This window comes from Chenopodium album, chromosome 6, assembly GCF_948465745.1.
Source record: "Chenopodium album chromosome 6, dcCheAlbu1.1, whole genome shotgun sequence".
NCBI lineage: Eukaryota > Viridiplantae > Streptophyta > Magnoliopsida > Caryophyllales > Amaranthaceae > Chenopodium > Chenopodium album.
Genome location: NC_137839.1, coordinates 457,501 through 481,509, shown reverse-complemented (window position 1 = coordinate 481,509; position 24,009 = coordinate 457,501). Strand labels below are relative to the sequence as shown.

The 24,009-nt window shown below is 35.6% G+C and overlaps 2 protein-coding genes across 2 annotated transcripts; both read right to left on the bottom strand.

Annotated features, from left to right (window-relative positions):
• Nucleotides 1–2,672: 2,672 nt before the first annotated feature.
• LOC145635485 (calmodulin-binding protein 60 D-like) lies at nt 2,673–10,607 on the bottom strand. Its single transcript, XM_081686771.1, has 9 exons — nt 10,363–10,607; nt 9,921–10,095; nt 8,169–8,244; nt 7,571–7,629; nt 6,701–7,194; nt 6,448–6,608; nt 5,998–6,201; nt 5,090–5,327; nt 2,673–3,636 (listed from the first exon to the last, which is right to left on the bottom strand). The coding sequence occupies exons 2-9, from the start codon at nt 10,052–10,054 to the stop codon at nt 3,080–3,082; spliced, it is 1,923 nt and encodes a 640-aa protein (XP_081542897.1). The 5' UTR covers nt 10,055–10,095; nt 10,363–10,607; the 3' UTR covers nt 2,673–3,079.
• A 1,989-nt stretch (nt 10,608–12,596) lies between these two features.
• Nucleotides 12,597–22,830, bottom strand: LOC145634159 (bifunctional dethiobiotin synthetase/7,8-diamino-pelargonic acid aminotransferase, mitochondrial-like). Its single transcript, XM_081685568.1, has 14 exons — nt 22,118–22,830; nt 21,401–21,571; nt 20,751–21,012; nt 20,424–20,504; nt 19,197–19,317; nt 18,832–18,977; nt 18,110–18,204; nt 16,487–16,599; nt 16,265–16,411; nt 14,437–14,570; nt 14,218–14,349; nt 13,530–13,664; nt 13,007–13,119; nt 12,597–12,905 (listed from the first exon to the last, which is right to left on the bottom strand). The coding sequence occupies exons 1-14, from the start codon at nt 22,762–22,764 to the stop codon at nt 12,713–12,715; spliced, it is 2,490 nt and encodes an 829-aa protein (XP_081541694.1). The 5' UTR covers nt 22,765–22,830; the 3' UTR covers nt 12,597–12,712.
• Between the last annotated feature and the right edge of the window lie 1,179 nt (nt 22,831–24,009).

The window sequence follows — 24,009 nt, the reverse complement described above, 5'->3', positions numbered from 1 at the left end:
CGATTTCTACTTTGACCCATGATATGATCGAATGTGATGACCTTGTTTTATTTATTTATGGTACTATTACGGGGAATTCCCACCGCCTTTGGCGTGTGGACTAATCTCCTGCGGGAGTTTGCATGGGTACCTTAAAGGGCAGCATCCCTCACAACTGGGGTTTTTTCCATAGCCAAGGCTCGATCCCGAGACCTTGGTTAAGGATGTGATGACCTTGTGAGGTTAAATGACTAACATGAATAAGAAATATGCTCGCTCTAGCAAATTATTCATGATCTTCACTCACTTCCATCTTACTATCTCAAATTATTACACCCTTAATCGATAATAATGTTTTATGCTACAATTACATTTATTATCTACCCTGATCAATACGTTCTCCAATTTCTCAAACAAGTTTAACTTTGACTTTATACTACGTAGTATATTACTATTTATATACCTCTTTTTGGTTCAAATAAAACAACCCAATATAACAGATACTATAAAAAAATCACCCCGTAACTCTAAACCTGGACGGCAGGACTTATTTGCATCCACTTGGCCAGCTAGACCCTCCAGCTAGTTTGACGAAAGCGAAGCGATTTTTTTTTTTTTTTTTTAAGAGTATGACTATGATTAAATCTCAACCCTCGCAGTTTATTTAATCTAGTATTTTTTAAGCTAAACGCTTAGGAGTAAGAGGGGTGGTAAGGGAATCCTTATCCCCAAACACTCTTACTTGACAAGATTCGAACCACAACCTCTAGATTTTTATTTTAATGTTCAATTACTGACACTATTTCACATGAATAAAAGTATTAGTATAAATGGAGGATGCATGAGATTTTTATTACCGTACGAAACTTGAGATCCAAATTCTAAATTTTACACCAAAAAGTTTAGCAACTACTTGTACCTAGCAAATTTAGTTAAATAGTGTAAAGATGAGTGCACCAAAAATGAGGAAACATGGAAAGAAAAATCCAAATGAAAAAGATTAATGACTAGGAAATTAAAGATGAAAAATAATTCAATTCACTTATCTTATTCAAATAAATTAAAGGCATTATACATACTGACAAATAAATTTGATTTAACAAGATAAATCGCATTAATAGAGATAACATCACATTTCTCCATCATAGTAATGCTATCAATACTAGACTTAAAAACCAAATTCTTAACTCTAAATCACATCAACTAGTGCTACATTAAACATATTTGATATGATATGTTCTCATACCTTAGGAAACTTCAAATATTATTAACTTGGACCGATTGTAGGAGCTCCGTAATAGGGCTATATGGGGAGTTCCCCCATGTAACAAATATATATACTTAAGCACACAACATGATGATGTGTGATTTTATTCTTCGTGCTCCTATGTGCATGACAACACGTCTTGCCATTCTCTGTACTCCTAGGTGCATGGTATAATCGACCTTCTAACTAAGTCGACAAAAAAAGATAAATTTGATGAGCGTCTCTAATTATGCCTTAGCTTATTGAAACTTAATTCAAGCCTTGATCTTATCTCATGCATATATACCATTAGCATAGATTTTGTCAGGCCAAGCGAATCAGCAAGAGTACGTAAATGCTACGGAAATTTAGCTGTCATAGTTCATAATACATGGGGCCTTTAAGATATAAATTTCTTAGTAAAGTAGCAAAACTTCTATTTGGTTATTAATTATTTTTTGGTTGTATTAAATTCTTTACATACATAATGTATATAGCCAACATGTCTAGAAATCCTAAACGGTAAAGAGTATCATTATCGTGTATCCGAATCTAACAAGATGATAAATAGAGGATTGACAAAACAAATTTTTTAAAAAGCAAGTAGTGTCAAAATTCTATACTAGTACGGATTATTCAAAAATATACAATCCACATGATAGAAGTACAAGCACGTTTTTTTATGTGTTAGAAGTGATTGGGTTTTGTACGGGTCTTGTTGCTTGCTTCTTAGATTTTGTGAAGATCTTTCATTATTCATTGGATTTGATTATATCTCTTACTTTCGGCTGCATTTGCTTGGTACGTATGTGCAAAGTTTCCGTACTTTTTACTTTCCTTAAAAAGTTTAAACTTTAAATATACTTGTATTAAATATAGGAAAATTCTATTATATAGTGTAAAATTTGAAGTGTGTTGTTAATAATTTTGTAAATGTATCATGACTTTTTAAAGATAGTTTGCATAAGGAATCAACTAGAACGTAACAGTTACACTTTATATGCATCATCTCTAATTAATTTCGATTTTTTTTACAAGATAAGGAACCAACTCGAACGTGACAATTCCACTTTTGATACGTCATCTCTAACAAGTCCCGATTTTTTTTCACCAGACTTCAACTCTCACGGTTTTTTTGGTCCACTATTTACAGGTTGGACACTTTGAAAGTGAAGGGGGGAAGGTAAGAGATCCTCACCCTCAATGTGTCTCTAAGAGGAAATCAAACCCCCAACGTCAAGGTTATAAGGTATAGTCTTTCTCTTAAACCAAGCTTAGCTTGGTGAAAATATTCCGATATTGACACATCTTTCCATATAGCCATGGCAATGTACACCTAATAAGTTGCCTCGTTGTAAGGCCAAATTCATTTCAAATACGATAACTTCTTAATGCTGTACCATAGTTCAGGTTGATTACATACACTCTTACTATAATTCTGCCAAAGTTGAAAACACAAATTTTCTTAGAAAAAAAGAAAATACAAGACTACATAGAGAATTAGTCTTTCATTAGAATTTCTCCCTATAGTACAAGTACATCATGGATGGAAACAGCACCATGCATTACCTATAAAATCCCAAACTAGCGACAGACAAAAGTTACGACGAAGGAGGTTCAAGTTAAAATACAAGGTTACAAGAATTACAAATCACTGTACAGGAGGAAACTGTACAAAAGACATATCTATGTCTGCTAGATCTCAATAATAAACAGCGAAGTCAGGCCCGATTTGACAGCTACTTGCGGTAAATGCTATATACTATTATACCTAGCAGAATATGCACCAAGGGAACTAGTTGACGGTACCTTTTCTGTTGCAAATTTAGCCGACAAACACACTTAATCAGGAGCTCAGTCATCCAACTCCACAAGCTGTGCACGCCTCTCAGCTGCTTTCTTCCGGATAAAAAAGCCCCACCTCATAGCCGCCTTGATCTTCAACCAACCAACAACAGCTTTGCCTGAACGACTACGATCCTCCTCAAAACTATTGTAGGTAGATGGTGTAGGCATGAAAGATGGGTAAGATGAAAAGGCTTCATCAGGCATATTTACATGGCCTCCCATGCTGAACAGTCTCAGCAGCTGTTGCATATCATCGCTCTCAAGTAATTCGTGACTTCTGTTACGAATGTCATCCTCTGAAATTTGGTTTTGTGACCAATCATCATATGGATTGATATTGGACGGTTGAGATGGTTGTACGACCTGAAATTCAGATGCAGAAGGTTGGGGAGGACCCAAGGCCAATCCTGCCCTGCTATCATTCCCAGTAATATGGGTTTGTTCTGAAATGCCACCAATCAGACCATGCTGAGAGAATGAGGTGTTCTCGAACTGATTATGTGAATTTGAATTTATCAGCTGTGATTGATTCGGAAATCTGTTTACCATATTATCATTATATCCTGCAATTACACACAGAATTCCAATAAGTATTAGGTTGTTAAGGCCATATGACGAAAAATGGATAAACAATCACATAATCTGTATGAAAATGAAGAAACAACGAAATCATGTCAACAAAAAAAAAAAAAAAAAAAAAAAAAAAAATCGCTAACCCCTTTTTAAATAACCCCCCCCCCCCCCCCCCCTCCTCTCTCTTCCCTTTAAGAACCCAAAGTGCAAAACAATGAATTGATTGGGTTTTTTTAAAAACCTTGCAATAGAATATTCTTCTCTATTTTTCTTTGGAAGGCTATTCATGGTTATGAGCTTATGAATAGTTTTCTTTAATTTAGTGTCCTGATTTTTTTCTACTGTTGGGGAAAAGGAAGCCCCCGAAACATTTATGGACTAAGGCTTTGTTGTTGTTGTGGGGAAAAGGAGGCGGGGGTAGAAAGAGGGTTTATGAGTTGTCAGCCTCTACCATATCTGTGTGTATTTAGGATAGTGGCAGCCTCACCAGCCACAAATGTTGCCAATCCATCCTCCAAATAACAGATTATCAGCCAAAGTGATGTCCAAAGCCAAGCAAGAGATTTTTTTTTTTTTGAAAACAGAGCCAAGCAAGAGATTAAGGCAAAGATACGGGGACATATTTTACTAGTTACTCCACTTGTTCCTACAGTGCTATTACTGCTATATGAGTTAACCACTTAAACAACAAAAGCCTTATTTGGTGGCCAAAAAGAAAAACTCTTGCTAGTTTGGTATTTTACTTTGTTGAAAAAAGGCAAGTGACGACATCTTTGGCCTATTTTCTCACCAGGATGCATTTTATCAAGCTCGTGTTCACAAATCAGGGAGTTTTGTTGGTATAATAAGAGTGGGACATATTTTACTAGTTACTCCACTTGTTCCTACAGTGCTATTACTGCTATATGAGTTAACCACTTAAACAACAAAAGCCTTATTTGGTGGCCAAAAAGAAAAACTCCTGCTAGTTTGGTATTTTACTTGTTGAAAAAAGGCAAGCGACAACATCTTTGGCCTATTTTCTCACCAGGATGCATTTTATCAAGCTCGTGTTCACTAATCAGGGAGTTTTGTTGGTATAATAAGAGTGGATTGGAGGGGCAGGAAAAGACTCAAGATCTCTGAGCCAAGTTTCCTCTTAAGCTATCCCTGGTTTCAAAAGTACAGGTCCTTTGGGCCCAATAATCACCATTTAATTTATTTTTTTTTTAAAAAAAAAGATAAAATATCATTCTGCATTTTAGAATGGAACTTAGAGATTATTTTTTTCTTTTTCTTTTTTAAGGTAAGAGAGGATGGGGGAGAAAAATTCAACAAAGCAACAGTGATAGGCACATAGCCTAAAAGATAAATCCAACAAGCAACCGACATAACCTAATTTTTTGTCTTTGCAACTTATCTTCTTGGTTTAGATTCCAATAGTTAATCTAACTGAAAGCTTACCTGGAGCCACTACATTATTCTCCAATATTGCCTGCTCAGAAGAAATAGCAACAGGCAACCGAGGTAAAGCCAACTGACTATCGACAGGATTTGAATAACTGATTGTATTCATCGATAGTTCATTTTGAGATGAGCGAGTCCTCCTAGTTTGTTTGGAATTCAAAAGTGCCTTTCCATCGTACTCTATGACTTGATGCCAATTGTCATATGCTTTCTTCACTAGGGCATCAACATATACCTGAAAAGGTATCAAAAGTCATATTTACGAATTACATCCAAAGTGATCACAATTAAATTTCAAAGGTTTTTTCCTTAGGCCAAGGTCAATTAAGGGGTAGGGGGGATCGTAGGCAAATCATCCTACAAAATTACAACCTATTCTTACTAAGGGACAACAATAGACAACTTTATACCGAAAAAAGGGGGCACAAATTCACAGCACATCAATACTATAAATCAAAAGTCTAAGAATGAAATTCAATTCTTTTTATGCTTGCTTTTTTTCCTCTGGTTTAAGCGATCACAGTTCACAGCAGAGTACAAGACAAAGAGTAGCCCCTAAGCGAGTCTCAAGCAAAAGTTACAGAGCCCATGGAGGAGGTAGCCTAAGGGCCCACATTACAAATCACTTTTCAACCCCTACTTGAGGTTGAAATCCTCATCCTCAAGGTTTTGGGAGCAGGATTTCTACCACACAAGCCCACATCCTCTCACTTTTGATTTAAAGCAGACAAATGTGGTTAGGACAAAGCAGCAGAAAGAAAACAGCAGTCCACAAGTCAGGCATGACAATTTAGATCATTTTTCAAGAAATACATGAAGCTGAGGTTATTTCATGACACGAAGAACAAAAGGAACTTAGTATCTCCACCAAAAACAAGAACAAAACTGAAAGCAGCATGACTAACCTTTTGACTGTCTGAGAGAGTATCAGCAGAACAAAATTGGTCTCCAGCAATTAGACCACTCAGCTCATATATATTATTGAATGCCACACCGACATTTCTTGCCTCATCAGAATAATAAACATACAACTTTCCGCTCAGAACACAAGTCTTTGCATGCTCCATTAGAGCATCCCACATCCTATTAGACATGCCACTTCCAAGGGTCTACAAGAAGAACAATGATGTATCAGTAATATATTAGCAACAATATAAAGAAGACTCGGGACTAACAATCCCAGTTGATAAAAAGTCTAGTCATACTCAAGGTTAGGTCAAATAGACTTGGCTCACTAAGAAATTCAAACAAGATCCAGTTCAGGTCAAGCTTGAAGATTCACTAGTTCAATAACATGGAAGATGAACGAATGGGAAAATAACGAATAGCAAGAAATATCACAAGGATGCACTAACAGTTCTTAATTTTTGAGAATCTCTGACTGCAAGGCGGAGAAAATCCTCCACAGAATAAATCCCAGCAGAATTCAGCCTCTTGTGGAAAGATCCATCTTTCCCAATCTTCTCCAATCTCCAAACCTCATCATTAAGGGCCGGAGGATAGTGCTTCTTATATACTGGACCCAAAGAAAAAGGAGAGAGTAAATTGTAAGACTCAATCAGCAATAGTCAAAAGCAACCAAAAGGAATTCACAACCAATGCACTTACATTCCCCTCTGTGATCCTTGACAGTAAAGGCTTCTGTTTTTGCCTCACGTATACGCATTCCCTCACAATGTCCAGTGGACACCTTGAGGCCCAGCCTGAACTTCCTGCTCCTTATCCAGCTTGAATTATCTGTGAATGTAAGCTCTCCAAGTGTTCCTACACCTTCTTTGAGATTGACATGCAACTCCCCATGTAAAAGTGGTCTCTTTCCATCACGTTCCTTGACAACATGGCTTTCAAACTCTTTTTGTGACCAATCTTCATCATCTTCATTGTTAAAATCACCTTCAAGCACAACTACTTCAAGCTTTGTGGATGATTCAGGCCCAGAGGTCACCACATGACCTGTGTTGGCATCAATTAATACAACATGGATTGCAGCACCCTGCTCTCCTTCAACTTTGCCTCCTGTGAACAGAGGAAGTGATAGTTTGGATCGGAAATGCAGCTGCAAGTTCCTGCCATCTGACCCTCCAATTCGCTTTGGCGACGCCCTACATTGAGTACAAGAAAAAAACTTACTCCATATGTTAAAGGAAGCATTAACTTAGTGTCATATTACATATCCTTTTTCGTGCAAAATTTATTACAGAAAAGGAGAAAAAAGAAAAAAGAAAAAAGAAAACATGCACAAGCTTCATCCAACTATCCAAGATAAAGTTAGTAGGTGTTATAAGCAAGTTCAAGATAGCTGAACTCTTGAATATGATGTTGCAAAGCTTCTCTTAGATGTAAGAACTGAATTTTAGTCAGATTACGACTACTTGAATCTTTGTCAGATGAATAAGACAGGTTAAAATTATGAACATGAAACAGTTCAAAATGAAGATTCTCATTCAACAAAATACTAATAATACATATATGGCTTACCTCCCAGAGATTTTGGCAGGAGCTATCCTAGCCAGGGCACGCTCAACTTCTTCACTGACCTGATTAATCCAAATATGAGAAGCCACTCAGCTAATGAGAAAGAGTAACTTGTAAGAGCTAAAGGAAATCTGATAGAAAAAAATAATGCAAACAAGAACAACCTCAAAGACAAACATTGAAGGATTAACCCTTTCTTCCATATTTTATGGGCCAGGAGTAAGCACAGAATTTTTCATTAATTTTTTATTTTTTTTAATCCCAAAACAAGTATCAATGATCAGCATTTGAAAAAAAAAAAAAAAAAAAAAAAAAAACACAAATTTAAGCATGCTAAGCAGCCACTTAATGGTCTGAAAGACGTGTGTCAGTGCGTGTGTGAGAGGAGCAAGTGACTAACTGCAATAATCAACATCATTCAAAATATCCACGTAGAACTCCCCTGACTATATAACCTGAGACGTTTATCAAATTTTCATCAAAAGGAAACTCATGACCAAAACATTGAGAAAAGAGGTAACCCACCACCCAAGTTGAAAAGAATAAGTTTAAAGTCAAAGTTGATGAACATAAATGTCAGCTGAGAAGTCATTTATCTTACAACTCTACGAAGTATAGGTTCCAATGACGAGCAAAGTCTCTGCAAGCTGTCCACCTTCAAAGCTTCAACAATCACACTGCAAGAAATGCATACGATTCAAGAAGTGGACCCAAGCCAAATTTGAGACAATAATCAAAATTCAGAAAATGATTCCACCACCACAAGATGACTCAAACATTTGAAGAAGAATTTAATTTGAGAAAGCGGTTGCAGTAGCTGAGTATTACTCAGATATACAATTATAAATTTGGTATAATTAGATCAGTAAAATTCACATTTATTGTGAGTTCATAATGAGTTATTGTCGAACTGAATGCTAAGAACCTAATTAGACATGTAAGTGTCTCGTCCAAATTTTTTTATAAATATATAGCTTCAGAGACTCATTCCTCTTCTCTAGATCACCACAGAGTCACAGACTTCACAACATACTTCCTCCATTCATTCTTAGTTGCAAGTCTTGCAACAGTTTGACCAAAAAGCTCACTTTTAGTCAAATTATAGCATCTAAAAGTGAACAAAGGAAGTAGTAGTTTAAAATAAATACAATGCACAATAGTTCATATCTCTTTAAAAGTCATGTACAATTTTATAAAAAGCAGGGGAGAGGAGGGGAATAATGCTCAACTAGTGCCTTCAACATAAACTCCTGAGAGATTATTTAAATGCTTACAATTTTCAAAAACCAAAAATTGAGGGAAGTGACAAATCAGCAAGTTTACAATCAAACTCAAAAGAAAAGAAAGAATTCAATGGTCAAATTGGCCTTATGACATACCAATTTTGATTACACAAAAACAATATAGCATACACTCTAATACATTTAATGGATTCTTTTTTAATACCGAAGAGAAACTTTGGCTTTGCTTTTTTAAGTTTATAACACAAGTAGACTTCTAGTAGGGAGATATTAGCTTAAATTCTGCTAACAGTAAGAAAATTTTATATCGCCATTTACTGGGGCATCCATTCAAAGCTTATAACACTTTTCCTTCCTCCCCGCCTTAGACGGGTAGAAATAGAAAGAGGGGGTACAATTGGTAATGCTTTGATTATGTCAAAATGAAAGCCCCGGGGATTAATGAGCGTAAATCAGTGCACGAGCTTATGCAAACTGGGAACATATCTTCGGCAGCCAGGGTACAGTCATAAAACTCGTAACAAATAACGTTCCAAATACAATACATGTATCCACTTAAGATTACTTTTTTACTTAATGTAAGAAAGCCCTAATGTATACTTTATACAGCTCCACAAGCCTACAATCAATTCTCTAGCATGTCGAATGATATTTCGTACTAACTGGATATAAATAGTTTTAAATACAACTTCCATCAGAAGCCATACAAATTATGAGAAAGGGAGCTTCCCAAGAACCTTCTGTGTATACATAGGAAACAGATAATCCAAACACACCACTTTATTCCAAAGAACTTTATACTTCTATAAATATCTCACATCAAACAAATATTGAACAACTCCCCACATTTACATCTTCTTTCTACTTAAACTTCCCATCATCAATAATCAACACAATACTTCTTATGAAGCAAAAACAACAACCAACTTTGTCCAAAATACAAACTTTTTAAGCACAAAAGTAAAATTACTGATTCATACCAAAATCAGATGCTCAACCACCCCTTCAAACAGGCAATTACCACACCCCACCCTTCAATTGCAAACATTAAATATTAATCCATTATAACATCAGAACAGAAAATCATCAACCATATATGCTCAAATACAGACCTAGCTAAAGCCGGCCGCTTTCGCTCCGGTTGATCATCATCACCGCCACCAGCACCGCCGCCGCCGCTACTCTCCAAACTCCGCTTTCCCCTCATACTATTGGATCTCTCCATAGACCTCGTCTGTCTCTGCATTTGACCCAACCAATTTGTCACAGCACCTTAGATTCACAGATCTGTACCACCAAATCAGACACAAATTTCAGTTCAATTTTTGCTTAAATTAACAATAACCCATATCAATTTCTCACTCAAAATCACAAACCCATATGCAAGAAGACACCAAAATCACAATAAAAACCTACCCAATTCACATTTCACCTAGAAAAAATTACCCAGATGCAAAAACCCACCAAATTCCTAACAAAAAAACAAACCAAAAAGTACCCAAACACATGAAATTCATAAACTTTTAATAATCAGATTAAAAAATTAAAATTTACCAGAAAATTGATTACTTCAGAAGTAGCCAACAGGTGAGATTAAAGAGACAAACACTGATGATTGTGCTGCTGAAGCACACCAAAAATAAGGAGGAGAGAGAAAGAGAAAGAGAGAGAAAATAGAGTTAATGGATTTTGTTTAGAGATGACTTTGACTGTTGAGGTGAGCTGAATCAGTTCTTTTTTTTTAGATTTTTTTTTTTTTTTTGGGGGGGCTGCTGAATGCTTGTAAGTTGTAACAGTACAAATTGAGCTGAGTATAATACTAATATCTGATCATAGAAAAAAAAAATAAATGACAATAATTCAATAAATAATAAATATCTGCTTTTTCTTTATTGGTCACTGGAGAGTATTGTCGTTGAATCTTTGCCGTTGATATTTAACGATCTTGTCATCTTTTTCCCTCTTTTGGATTGAATTAGGTAAGCCTTAGTCTAATAATAACTAAAAACCTACGACAATATGATTAGGAAATTTGAACCACATACAACATTAAGGTCACTAACTATCTATGCTTTTGAAATCTGTTAGAAAAATTTTTGATGTTTTGCTGTAATCATAAAGGGATTAAAAAAGTTAATCTCGAAAACATAATTTTTTGAACGATCTTGCTAACTAGCGCCCCGGGGTGTTAGATAAGGATAAATTATATTGGTTGAAATGGTATTAAGTTAGGAATTCATGACAAAATCACGCGTCGTTCGGTGTAATTAATGTTAATTTTACTTTAATATTTGCACTTTAATTCTCTTATCTAACGCCCCCGGGGCGCTCATTAGTTTTTGCCTTTTTCAAAATATCTTTAGAAATAAATATTTGATGTTATGTAAATAAAAAAAAATGTAGCCGAATTACATTGGATGTGATAATTGCCGCTCGATCATTGAGTGGTATAGAAAAGGAGAGTGAGATGAGAAATAATTTTTAGAATCATCAATGATGATGATACTCACAAAATCTTCAATTGTTTTTTCTAGATAGTGTTGACGACAGCAAAAATTATCATCTTTGATACTCGTACAAATATATTTGATATCAAGAAATCAAGCCTCTTTTAAAGTTTTTGAAAGAGTTAAAGCTTCATAATGAGGACAACACTATTAGAATTTATGAGTAATAAGTTGTGTACTAGTAAGTCTAGTATTAACTTTACAACTCATCAAAACTACAGGAATCACTTAGCTGGACTAAAGAAAATTATCAAAAATAGTAATCTTTAGGGGTGAGCGTAGCAGGGTACCCTGTAAAAATATCAGGACCCGGAACCGGAACCTGTTGCAACAGGTTCCTAAAAATAGGAACCGGGACCGGAACCTGTTCCTGTTGCAACAGGTTCCTAAAAATAGGAACCGGGACCGGAATCTGTTGCAACAGGTTCCTAAGAATTGAGAACCGAAACCGGAACCTGCAGGTTCTGGTTCCTAAACAGGGTACCCTATCTGTCAAAGTAAGTTTAATAGTTACTTGATAAATTGTGACAAATTTTTTTTTTTTTTTAAAATAGATGATCACAATAAAAGCTTACAACTTTAGTATAGTACTTCATATATAACAAACCAACACTAATTGTCTAGAATTTTTAATACCATATAGGTTCCGGTTTCATGTACCCTATAAGGAACCTGTACTAACAGGGTACCCTACAGGTTCTAGATCCAAAATTTTATTACCCGGAACCGGAACCTGTTGCAACAGGTTCCTAATTTTATTACCCGGAACCGGATCCTAATCAACAGGTTCCGGGTTTGGAACCTGCGGTTCCGAACAAGTTCCGGTTCCATATCAGGGTACCCTGAATTTTTGCTCACCCCTAGTAATCTTCATGGATTGTCGAGATATCTAAAGAACTACATTTTAATACTTCAACTATATACGATACATAAATGTATAATGAATGAACTATATATGACAATTCTTCATATTATATACATTAAAGCTAAAACAATTGCTTGCACTTTGTTTGATTCAAATTATTTGGCATTAACATACATGAACATGATGAAATTATTTTAACTTGTTTGTGCTTATTTGTCTGAAATTGTTGGTGAAATTATCTTCATATATTTGAATTTATTTTGTCCAAATTAAACTAATTTTGAATTATCTTAGCTTATTTTATTAGAAAAAAGCTTAGAAAAAGTTAAACATTTAGAGACCTCGCACAAATTCTATCCTTTGCAAAATTTCTCTTTACCTAATGCCAAACAAAAGTTGGACATAGACCAAGATAAAATAATACTTTAAAATTGATAATAATTGAACATTAAATAGTTGATGTGCAACAATCTCTTACAAAATAACTCTGGCAAAAGTTTTCAACTAAATGATGCAACATTAATTAGAAAGCTTATAAACCTGAAGACGAGTTACTCTTGTGAAACTCATCAATTCTATGGTATAATTTCACAAGTAATTGACTACAGGTAGTAGGAGAAGAGTAAGGTCCACACATTAGATAAATAACATTCCCCAATGGCCTCGCGTATATGCCATCTTCACGAAGCTTTTGAAGAATAGATGTAGCTATAGTCGATGCATACCTATAAAGCAAAAATGTTTTGATCTTATTAGAGATACTTGAGGATGAAAAGTTTTTGAACTACAACGAAAAGAATCAAATGAAATAGCTCGATGATATTACCCAGCATTAGAACCATGAGTTTGGAGCTCCACTGCAAAAACTGTTCCCAGCACCATCAATCTTTTGATTTGTGGATGCATTGAAATCTTGTTAACAAGTTCTGCATCCCATATCTGACAAGCATATGTCCATGTAAAACACATAAGAAAACAAAACAATACTGGCTCGAGTTAAGTATACCAATCTGTATTATATACGAATATATTACGTACTTGATTTGAAGAGCTAAATGAGTTAAAACAAAGAAATTCAAATTGTACTTTTTTTTTTTTTTTTTTTTTAAAGTTGATACATTTTTCAGGATTTGCAAAGTGTTTATCTAAGGCACTGACGATGTTAACCTTTGTAGGAAACAAAGTAAGTTTGATACAATACTTTTAGTATATTACTATGAATGATTGAATAATACGTAGTATTAATTTACAAGGTTGCCTCACATGGGGAAAATTTTAAATCCACAAACAGACAAACACAAAACTAAAATTTGCAAATTTACTCCTTCAATCCAAGAAAAGTTGCTCACCTCTTTGAGTGCTCTTCCATCAGGTGTCAAGTTCGGGTTTTTCTTTTCATCTTTGTAATTCTTAATAGATTTAGCAGCAGCTGTACATCCCATAGCATGCGCAGAATAAGAGTGACCATGCAAAAGTGCTTTCAGCTGAAAAAAGACATGCGAGCATTTATTTATCAAAACAGAACATTATGGTTCAAAATTCACCCACAAAAAGGAAATAGAAAAGAAACTAGTAAGTTTTACATGACTCAGATATATATATTAGGACAGTAAATCTTAAAATTGATTTTAAGTTTGGCCAAATTTTAGATTAACTTAAAAAGTGTGCCCTAAATATTGACAATTAAGCAAAGGAGATATTAGCAGAGAAAACAAAGGAGAAAGTTGGTACAGCAAGGGAATAATAGGGAAATTATACTCTATCATTGTGGACATACCCAGTACCCCACCCAGTAATTTTATCAAAAATTGGAGGGAAAGTAAACGTTTGTTATATTTTATTTTTTGTTATTTGTACTGTCGCATTAGGTGAACTCTACAAAAGCTTTACAGTTACTACAATCTCAGGATCTCATCAATAACAGGTTTAATCATTTTTGAACTTCAGTATTTCCTTTTCACACAAATTTAAAAATTTTGTCCAACAAAAAAGAAGTATAACATTAACAGAATACTCAAATGCAGAAAGCCAACTTACCTTTGAGTCGCTCATGAAGGTATCGAAAACAGCTTCAGTTGCTAATGTAACTGCTAAAGGTATAATACCACCAGTCAGCAACTTGGCATAGCAGGCTATATCAGGTGTACAATGAAGTAGCTCTGCTGCAGACTACACAAATAATTCAGGTCAAACATATTTCAGATAATAATTAAAAGAAATGAGGGGACGAATAGCAGCAATAAAGTGCCAGCCAACCTCTACTCCCAAGCGCCAAAACCCTGTGAAAACTTCATCGAAAATGACTGGAATTTCCCGCTTTTGACACTCTCTAACAAGGATGCGTTGAAAAAGTGGATCAATCATATACATACCTCCAGCACCATGTATAACTGCAAAAGAGTTGGTTCATCATTAATATTCATTTAGCACGGAAAAAGCAGTATGAAGCTCGAGGATGAGTAAGATCAGATTAACCATAACAAGACCAATAAAGTCCTTGAAGACAATTATCATCAAATGCGTTTATGCTTCTTTAACGAATGAGGTGCGCAAAATATTGGACCAGAAAGATCTATACAATGTAACAGATTTTATGTAAAGACGTCAACAAATCCATTTAGAAAGTAAGAATCCCTTTGACACTCTCTTCTAGGAAGCACAAGCTAGATTTAGAAGCAGGAGTCTTATATACAGCCTGAATTACTATTTAAGATCCCTTTCTTAATAACCTTAGAGGCTATCAACAATTAGAGCTTAAAGAATCTTCCAACTGCTTATGTCTCCAGAGCATAAACATAATATGCACCAAAGTAATTCGATGTACTAGAGTTTCAAAGGGTCATAATTTTGAAATTATTACCTGATTTCAAGTGCTGGTTCAAATATTTAGTATTTCTTTGGAGTCAAAGTTTTATGAAGACCGTGAATTACCCACCAAATGAAGTTACTCTCTAAACCAATCACGCTTTAAACTGACAGCATATCTTGGGTAGCCCCAGTACCCTACCCTTCTTGAAATTAAACTAAATGCAAAGCCACAAGGTGATAGCTATCCAATCTTCCACCGTATATTCTCAGCTTATTTATAATACTTTAACAGTCATTATTGATAAGGTATTTTTAACCCATCATCAATTCCACCCTGAAGTGTTTGACATCAGGTACAATACTCATGCCACTCTAGCCTCAAACTAAAATCAAGGCAGTGCAGCTAAGAGGTGAGAGATGTCCATACAATTATATAGGCTATTTCTTGACTGAAATGGCATTAAGTGACCAGCAGCTTTAATGATTTAAAGAAGCACAGGACAAAATATTGATGGTGTCTTTCGGTGACAAGTGTTACCAGTAATCTTTTTAGTTCTTGAAGTAACCCTCATGGCATTTTTACTCAAGTTTCTAATGTTATTTCATCACAGAAGAAAGAAAACAGCACAATAGCACTGTGGCCATATGAAGTTTTAAAGCACACATTAGGCACAATAAAAGAGAGTAGAGGAATTGATGTTAAACTTTACTAGCACCAAGCAATCAAGTGTCGATCATTCGAAAAATCTGTTAATTTAAAAAAGTGGCCATTTACACTATGTTTGGATAGGAATATTTAAAGGTAAAGGGAGGAAAGGGAAAGTGAGGGATACAACTTCCCTTATTTGGATCAGACATAGGGCAAGGGAAAGGAAATGGAGGGATCCATTTTCCTTCCCCATTTAAAAAAACAAATCCCTCCAATTGTTGGAGAGATTTAGAAGGAAAATGGAAGGTCACTCTGTCCCTCCCTTCACCTCCCTTTCGCTTCCCTCTTTTTCCTTCCCTTCCCTTTCCCTTCACTTTTGATTTCCATTTATCCAAACATAGTATAAACACTTTTTTTTCTCCAATGCACCACCTAGGGGCTAGGGCAGTTCAAAATTAAAGTGAATTAAGTCACATAATCAAGCTAACTTGTACAAACTAGATGTCATCACACAAGCCTATAGAAAAACAGCAGCAGCTTAAAGGAAAAACAAAATAAGAAGGCACAGTCCAAATACAGCAAAGATAAACAACTAGAAATAAAATATGTAGTCCAGTATAATCTTGCCTGGTTCAATTATTAGAGCTGCTATCCATTTGTTCTGTTCACTTCTAGAGAATGCTGATAATTGCTTTGATACATAAGATGCATAACTTTTAGAAACATCAGATGTATCCCTGTTCTTTGAGAAAAGTTCATCCCGTGATTCAAAGACTGCACAAATTGTTGTGTGTAAGATACCAATATAAAGCAATAAGTAAAAATAAACCAAAAATGCCCTAAACTTACTCAAATCTTCCTGCTGATGTCCTTCTGAAAGTTCATCAGGTAACTGAATATTCCATTTTCCACATTGCATGTACAAAGTTGGTGGATCCACAAAAAGGCCTCTGCCTATGTACCTAAAGAAACCAAACATCAATTACATTACTAAATAACAGCTGGCATTGGAGCAGGAGGGGGGGGGGGGGCTTTTGGGGAGCCCCACAAGCTTCTTGTACTAATAAAAAAAGCAACTATACAGTTACTGAAGAAGCAGGGAGGCTAACATGACCTGAAGGCATTCAGCATCCAACAAATTAACACTTTCATGTTTTATAGACAACAGATTGGTTAGGATAAGGCAATTTGCAGGCTTGTAGCACAGTCCCTTGGTGGGGGAAAAATACCAATATAATGACAGTCAAAATGTAAATAAATGTTTGATAGCAAGAGCACATAGCTTGGTTAACTAATTTATAAATGGACATAGAGTTACCAGCAGTGGCCGAATGTACTCTTCTCAGAAAGACAAAATTTAAGATAGCAGATAGAAAGAACCAGGTCAAGACCACCCTTCAACAATTTTAATTAGTTTTCCTTTTTTGATGAAGTTTGGTTTCCTAGAGCTCTCTTCCACTATGTAGATCTCTTTTAGGCTCTTACCCATATATTAGAAAATCCTGTTCTGCTCAAGTGACCTTAAGTATCCAGAAAAATATTGAAAGACGGAATATAAGGAGACCCAGGTGGCCAGGCCAAACCTTACGCCCTTTCAACAATTTTGGACAATTCTTTGTGAAGCCGGATTTTCGAGTTGCAGTAACAGCTTTTTCACAAAGAATGGCTGCATACAATATTCTAAGCAATATTACCCAAATCGCACATTGGAACCCTGTTACAACAGCCATACGTCTATAAGAAGACCCAATTTTACCTGAATGTGATATTTCGAGCCATACCCCAATCCCCGGTAGTTAGTATACAGCATATCTGTTATCATCACCCATTTCCATTAGCAATTCAGACAACATTGCCCAAGATGCTCGTGATGCAGTACTGCTATATTTTAACCACAAGAAGTTTTCACTTGTAATCCAGTACAAGTGTCAGGTAAAGGTACGTATTGAGATTCAAAGTCGGAAAAAGTGAAATTTCTAAACAAAGGACCTTGTCCTAATTTCAAAGATGAGTATGACTGTATAGAGAGGCTTGACATAAAAAGAACTAAACATTAAGGTAAAGAAAATTGTATCTAGACATTCTAGCATCCTTATAATCCAATGCCATAATTAAATTAAAATTTCAAATTGAAAAATAAACTGCTTGGCCCCTCTTAAAAGAGTGGGACATGAGAAATTTTATTGACTTCCTGTAAACTGTGAGGCTGTGAGCGTGTGACAAGTTACAAGAAAGCTGAAAAGACAGAAACGGCTTTTTAAAAGAGGACATATAAGCCACAAAAGATTGATTTTTACCAGGACTATAATGCAGGAAAAGCACAAACACAAATATATAGAAGGAATCAGGAATAATCAGAAATAAAAAAAAAAAAAAAACAAAAAAAAAAAACAATTATCTACACAGAAAAGAACCAAATTAAAATACATACAACTAGATGTACTCTTAAATTCTTAGTTCCATTCAGCATACCATGGTTGCTGGAGAAAGCCTGTGAAGGATGATGGTGCCTGTGCTTCCATTGCACCCAGAGTATCACCATGATATGATCCTTTAAGAGCCAATACCTGCTTCAAATAAATTGGAAAGAGCAAAAATAAATAACCACTGATTTAATCACCAAACAAAAGAAAGAAAGAAAAGCTAAAGGTCAAACTCTGAGAAATGATTTATCAACAATTTTAAATAATTCATAAATATTCATGTTGGAGTTGAACACATATACCTAAAGGAAAAAAAAAAAAAAAAAAAAAAAAAAAAAAAAAAAAGATAAATAATGAATATAATGGTATAGCACTTTCTTCTTTATTATGGAGTATAAAACAAAAATGTATGATAATGAGTTCCACTGAAAAAGAATCTGTTGTTTAGTTGATCCATTCAGGAACTACTTAAAAACATGCTTCATAATATGGCTAAAACAAATTACAGTCAGATGATTGCAACTTTTAGTGATCTAGACATACAATAAGTCAATAAGTAGAACTGACAGATGTTTATTGAAAAATACAAAGGCATGTTAAAAAAATTATCTTCTTCCACCCTTAAGTTTCACATCAGTGTCTCCTCAGTTTTTTCTTCAGTAAACTTTTCCACTTGGATGTAATTGAAGACCAGAAAAAACATAATCAAATTTCAATCAACAATAAGCAAACATCTTTAAGTTGATATGAAACAAACGAAATAGAACCCACCCTAAACTCTATGGATTTCTCAGCATTCTGGTCAGAAATATCCACAATTGCTTCATTATCATGCAAGAATTTGCGAAATGCCATCTTAAGGGCAACTTCAGTTGCTGTTGATCCATTATCAGAAAAGAACGTCCGAGAGGCCCAACCTGTACAAGAGCTAATTCAGATGAAGTAACTGGTAAAACTGACATATCCAGAATAAGACACATGGCGTCTCAGCTAGGTATGGAATCTTCTTAAGTAAACATATATATTTGAACAGGAACAAACAGCAGAAGAGTAAAGCTAGCAGTGGAAAAAATGAAACACACTAAGGACACATTGGCATTGCCATGCAAAATTATATATATATAAACCAGGATCACCTTTTCCAACTCCTTCCAGCAAAAGCTCTGCACATTCCAACGCTGGTTCATAAACATTCTCAGGAAACATCACATGCCCATATCTTGCAGCAGCGTAACCCATATCTCTAGCCAATTCAATCTAAAACAACCTAGATTAATAAACAACATTAAAGAACTTCCATAAAAACAACAAAAAAAAAGGTACTACATCATATCATGCATCTTAAATTTATTTTTTAGTTTGCACGTTGACTACATTTATACTTGATATACACCAACTTATACTCCAGCAGTCCAACTTCTAGTTGTCTTTTTTTGAAGGGTGCCTAAAATATGACATTTCAATTCAATCATAACCTCTTGAAATTTTGCTACAAATGCTTTTATTGAAAGTACATTTCAGAGATGTAACTATATTTTTAACTTGTTACCAAACCATCGGAGACAAAAAAAATTAAGATTCAGGAAATCATGCATTATTCATGATGCTCTATTGCTAGATTCCACATTTTGTCCAATCATGCATTATTCATGATGCTCTATATGTACATTAATTTGGAGAGGATGACTCTAATAGCAAAAAAAAACCTCATTACTCAAATTTGGGTAGTGCTTCTATATAAGTATTATAGTACTAATATTCAGGATCATTCCAGCTCGTGGTGTAAAGCTGTGCTTATTTCAAGTTTAAACAAAATCTGCTCCAGTCTAGTTTGGTTAGAAATCAAAAGTGCCTTGAAGTAATAGGATTTCCTTGAAGCATGATCTGGAAGGATCAACACTGATGATATTCCGAAGTGGCCACAAGTCACACAAGGTATTTTCTTCATGGGTGTTTGGAAAAGGAAAAGAGGTTAGTGTGATGATGTGTTTAGAAGACAATATCACGATAAGCCTAACTTTTGTATTGAGCGGTTTGCCTGACTTCCATACAAATATTTAACAGTGAGTTATATAAATATATGTACCAAGACTCAAAGAGTAAATTCAGCATAACTGTACTATTTTATAAAAGATACCCCTATCCTGCTTCAAAGAATCAAAGGCATCCAGTCTCCCAGGTTGCTACATGTATTTACTCTTTTATCCAAAAAAGAAGAAAATAATTTTTTTAATAAAACATACAAAGAACAAGGAAGAGTATAGCTATTAAAGAATTAAGTCATAATCACTAATCAGTCTTTACTCTCAACTGGAAAAAACAGAAGGAACAAAATACTTCAGCAAAGAGCAGAAAACTATAACCTGTAAGGAGGCACTAGGTCCTTGAGTCCACCAACTAGCACAAGCATCAAACTGTTGAGTCATGACATCGCCATTTTCAGCCTGAAGTTACAAAAGATGAAAATGTTACTTGAAGGAGGAAAAAAAACTAACAGCACCTACGCAACCACATGTCCACAGGGGAATGAGTTGCTGATAATTATATTAAGATGAGTTAAAGTTAATACAAATTGGAGACTATAAATATCAATATAGCCCCACTTTAACTACTTTGTTGAGTCGTTGATGAAAATTAAAGAGTTAGGATTTATAGCTTAAGGACCGTAAACAAGATAAACGTATATCCACCTTGTGAACTGCAAAGTTTTCACCGCAACGGGAATCTATTACTGTGACTTTTTCTTTAGGTACAAACTGATGTTGTGTAAATGGCCACCATAGGATGTCTCCTGCCTTCTTTTGCAAGTCATGCAATCGCTTTACTCTCTCAGAAAACGCTGACAGCATTATTTGCTTCAGGGAAGCAAATACATCATGGGATTCATCAAACCATTCCATCAGGTCATCTGATAGATCTTGCGGAACAGGTGGCAATACAAGAACTGGCAAGCTAAGATAAATTCAAACATTAACAGAGAACTAGCTCAACAGTTATGGAAGAAAGCATGAATACATCAACACAAGTTAAAGACTTATTAACCTTCCTGTGCATCGATTAGAAATGAATTAAAATGAATTCCTTAATTATTATGTATAGAAGTATAATTAACATATCTAAAAATCATATGTTGTAAAAAAGGAGTAATTCAAAGATATTGAAAAAAAAAAAAGCACTCCCCTCTCTCTTCCATTGTGCATCCATGAGAAAAAAGACTTAAAATAGAGAGAGACCCTACAGGCTCGTCAAAAATCCACATAATAGCTATACCGATGGCCAAAAAGTTGTTCAGTTCGCAGTAGATTCACTAAGATATAAATAAAGTGTCCTCACATATTACCTGTTCTGTAAATAAGACAGCAAGGAGCCATCATTTGCAAGGCCGTGATTTTCAAGTACTACAGCTACCACGTCATAGCCTCGAAGCTTTAGAGTTTCATATGCAGAAATAGTCCCAGAAATACCACCTAGCCTTCCATCTCCGACAAGAACAGCAGGTATACGAAAAGGCCTGCAGATAAGTGAAAATGCTAAATCAATACAGGAAGCTATTTGAGAAAAACAATCAGATTCACAAGATATAAGAAACTCCTTAGTTATCCCTTCATTTCAACATCAAGGAGAGAGTGAAAGGTACAAAAAGGAAACAGAGATTGCTGCAGACTTGACGATTGAAAGAACTTGGCCTATTGTTTATAAATTAGCATAAATATCCTGCTTTATCTTTATAACAATATCACATAAACAAACTATATAATTCATCTTGCACGAACAGCCAGTAACAAACGCATCGTCTTAAACTAGCATTAGCATTACCATAGCAATGGACATAGATTATTCTTACGAATTCATTCTCATTACCACCATTTAATACTACAAGATCAAACAACCATAATAGTTTCACATTACCATCAACAGCATCATAATACAACAACCTTTCATAATGATTTGGGGTCCGCTAACATGAATCATCATAAGGAAGCAAACCTTCCGTAAAGGAATTTCTTGCACAAAACAACACATAAAAATCAAAGCTATAGGATAAGCATTAATGTACCTATAAAGATCGCATTGAAGAGTACCAGAAGGTCCAGGACTAGCAACACCACCAGCAGTTTCAATCAAACTCCAACACTCACTCTTCTCCTCACCCTCCACACCCATCCACAAACACTTTTCCACCATTTCCAACACCTCTTCATCCTCCACACCCCCACCTTCCCTCTCCACCGCCAAATGCGGCGAAACCGCCTCGTTCCACGCACACAAAGTCCTACAAATCAGCCTCTTTTCCCCAAACCCCATCTCACCACCCACCTTCCTCTCTTCATAATCCCCATTAACCTCCTTCGCAGCAGCGCCCGACACCTTAACAACATGATTCGACGCAACAAGAGAGAATTCAGCGCGACGACGAAGGAAGAGATCACAAACCCTGTTGAATACAAAGCGGGAATCGGAATCGGAGGGAAACCCAGTTTGAACAGGCTTAATGTAGTGAAATTGAGATGGGTTTTGGGATTCAAGGACAGAAGAAGCAATTCCTGCGGAAATTAGGGTTTTGCCGAGGTTGGTGTTGGCAGCCCAGATTGTGTAGATTGGGTGAGAGAGAGGGAGGGAGGAGATGAAGCGGAAATGGAGGAGAGAGGGTGGAGTTGAGGAGAGAGAAAGGGAGGTTTTGAGGAGAATTGAGAGTGTTTTCATGGCGGAAAGAGGAGAGAGAAAATGGGAGAATTGGGTGGAAGTGAAGACTGAAGAGTGAAACGGCTAGTTGCTAGAAAAGATAGAATTTTTTGGTGGGAAAAGATTTGGTTAGTTAAATCCGTATTAAACTGCGTAATTGGGTGGAGTATTGAATTGGTAGTTGAATGAGTAGTTGGATACTTGAATGGGTTAGGGCTTACCGGCTCAGGGCCATGGGGCCGGAGATAACGAGGGGTGCTATGACCATTTTTTTTAGATCAGAAAGGTACACGGTTTTAATGGTAAGGGTCTTACAATCAAATGGCAAAGTTGATTGTGTGTAGGGCATATCTAGGGATGACAATTTAATCCGAGTTCGATTCGAATCCAATCCGATCCGAAGGAAAAAATCCGATTCGAATTTGTTTAAAATTAGTCCGAATCCGATAAAATAAATCCGAATCCGAATAGGAGGTGGATCGGACTTGGACCCTACGCAAAGTCCGACGGAGTCCGATCCGAGTCCGAGTCCGAATCCGAGAGTATAAGCATATGCTCCATAACTTAAGACAACTATTTGCTTGCTGTTTTGTAGCAAAAATTTTGTTATGTAACTTAGTTTATAATTTAAATATGTTATGTTTATACTTTAATTGGTATGAGAATACTAGCAATTATAGGTATATGACATTACAAAAAATAAAAAAAAATAAAAAAATATTCGGACCATTTCAGAGGTCCGAATAAACGGACCGGATTCGGATCCGAAAATTACAAGTCGGATCGGATTCAGACTCGGATTTTTCGGATTCGGATCCGAGTCCAGGGTCCGTTTACTAAACGGATCGGATTCGGATTTAGCCACATCCGACCCGAATCCGATCCGTTGCCATTCCTAGGCATATCAGATTGTATATAATACTAATTACAATTACTTAATAAGCGATGCGTGATTAATGCTCTCATTAGTCATGACTGATTTGAGGATTGCAAATTTACAATGCTTCATTTATAGTGGGAAATCCTCTTTGAGAACATGCTATTTTTATATTTAAAATTTTGATGCATACACAAACACATTCATTCTTCTTGGTCACGAGAACGATGTTCGAAATCTAGTCAATCTACTGCCTTAATGAAATCGCTTTCCATCTATCTTTTTCTATGTTGGTAGCATTTTACTAATCAAACATGATGACAACCAATTCAATTTGGGATTGTAACACATTTTCCTAAAGCACTAATTTGCTGGCAACATATCAAATC

Coding starts and splice junctions, on each gene's coding strand:
- LOC145635485 (XM_081686771.1), bottom strand. CDS start 10,054: ATGCAGAGACAGACGAGGTCTATGGAGAGATCCAATAGTATGAGGGGA. Junction 7,195..7,570: donor CCTGCCAAAATCTCTGGGAG/GTAAGCCATATA, acceptor TACTCAATGTAG/GGCGTCGCCAAAGCGAATTG. Junction 5,328..5,997: donor CTCTCTCAGACAGTCAAAAG/GTTAGTCATGCT, acceptor ATACCTTTTCAG/GTATATGTTGATGCCCTAGT.
- LOC145634159 (XM_081685568.1), bottom strand. CDS start 22,764: ATGAAAACACTCTCAATTCTCCTCAAAACCTCCCTTTCTCTCTCCTCA. Junction 21,013..21,400: donor CTGTCTTATTTACAGAACAG/GTAATATGTGAG, acceptor AATTTATCTTAG/CTTGCCAGTTCTTGTATTGC. Junction 13,120..13,529: donor ATGGAAGAGCACTCAAAGAG/GTGAGCAACTTT, acceptor TATGCTTGTCAG/ATATGGGATGCAGAACTTGT.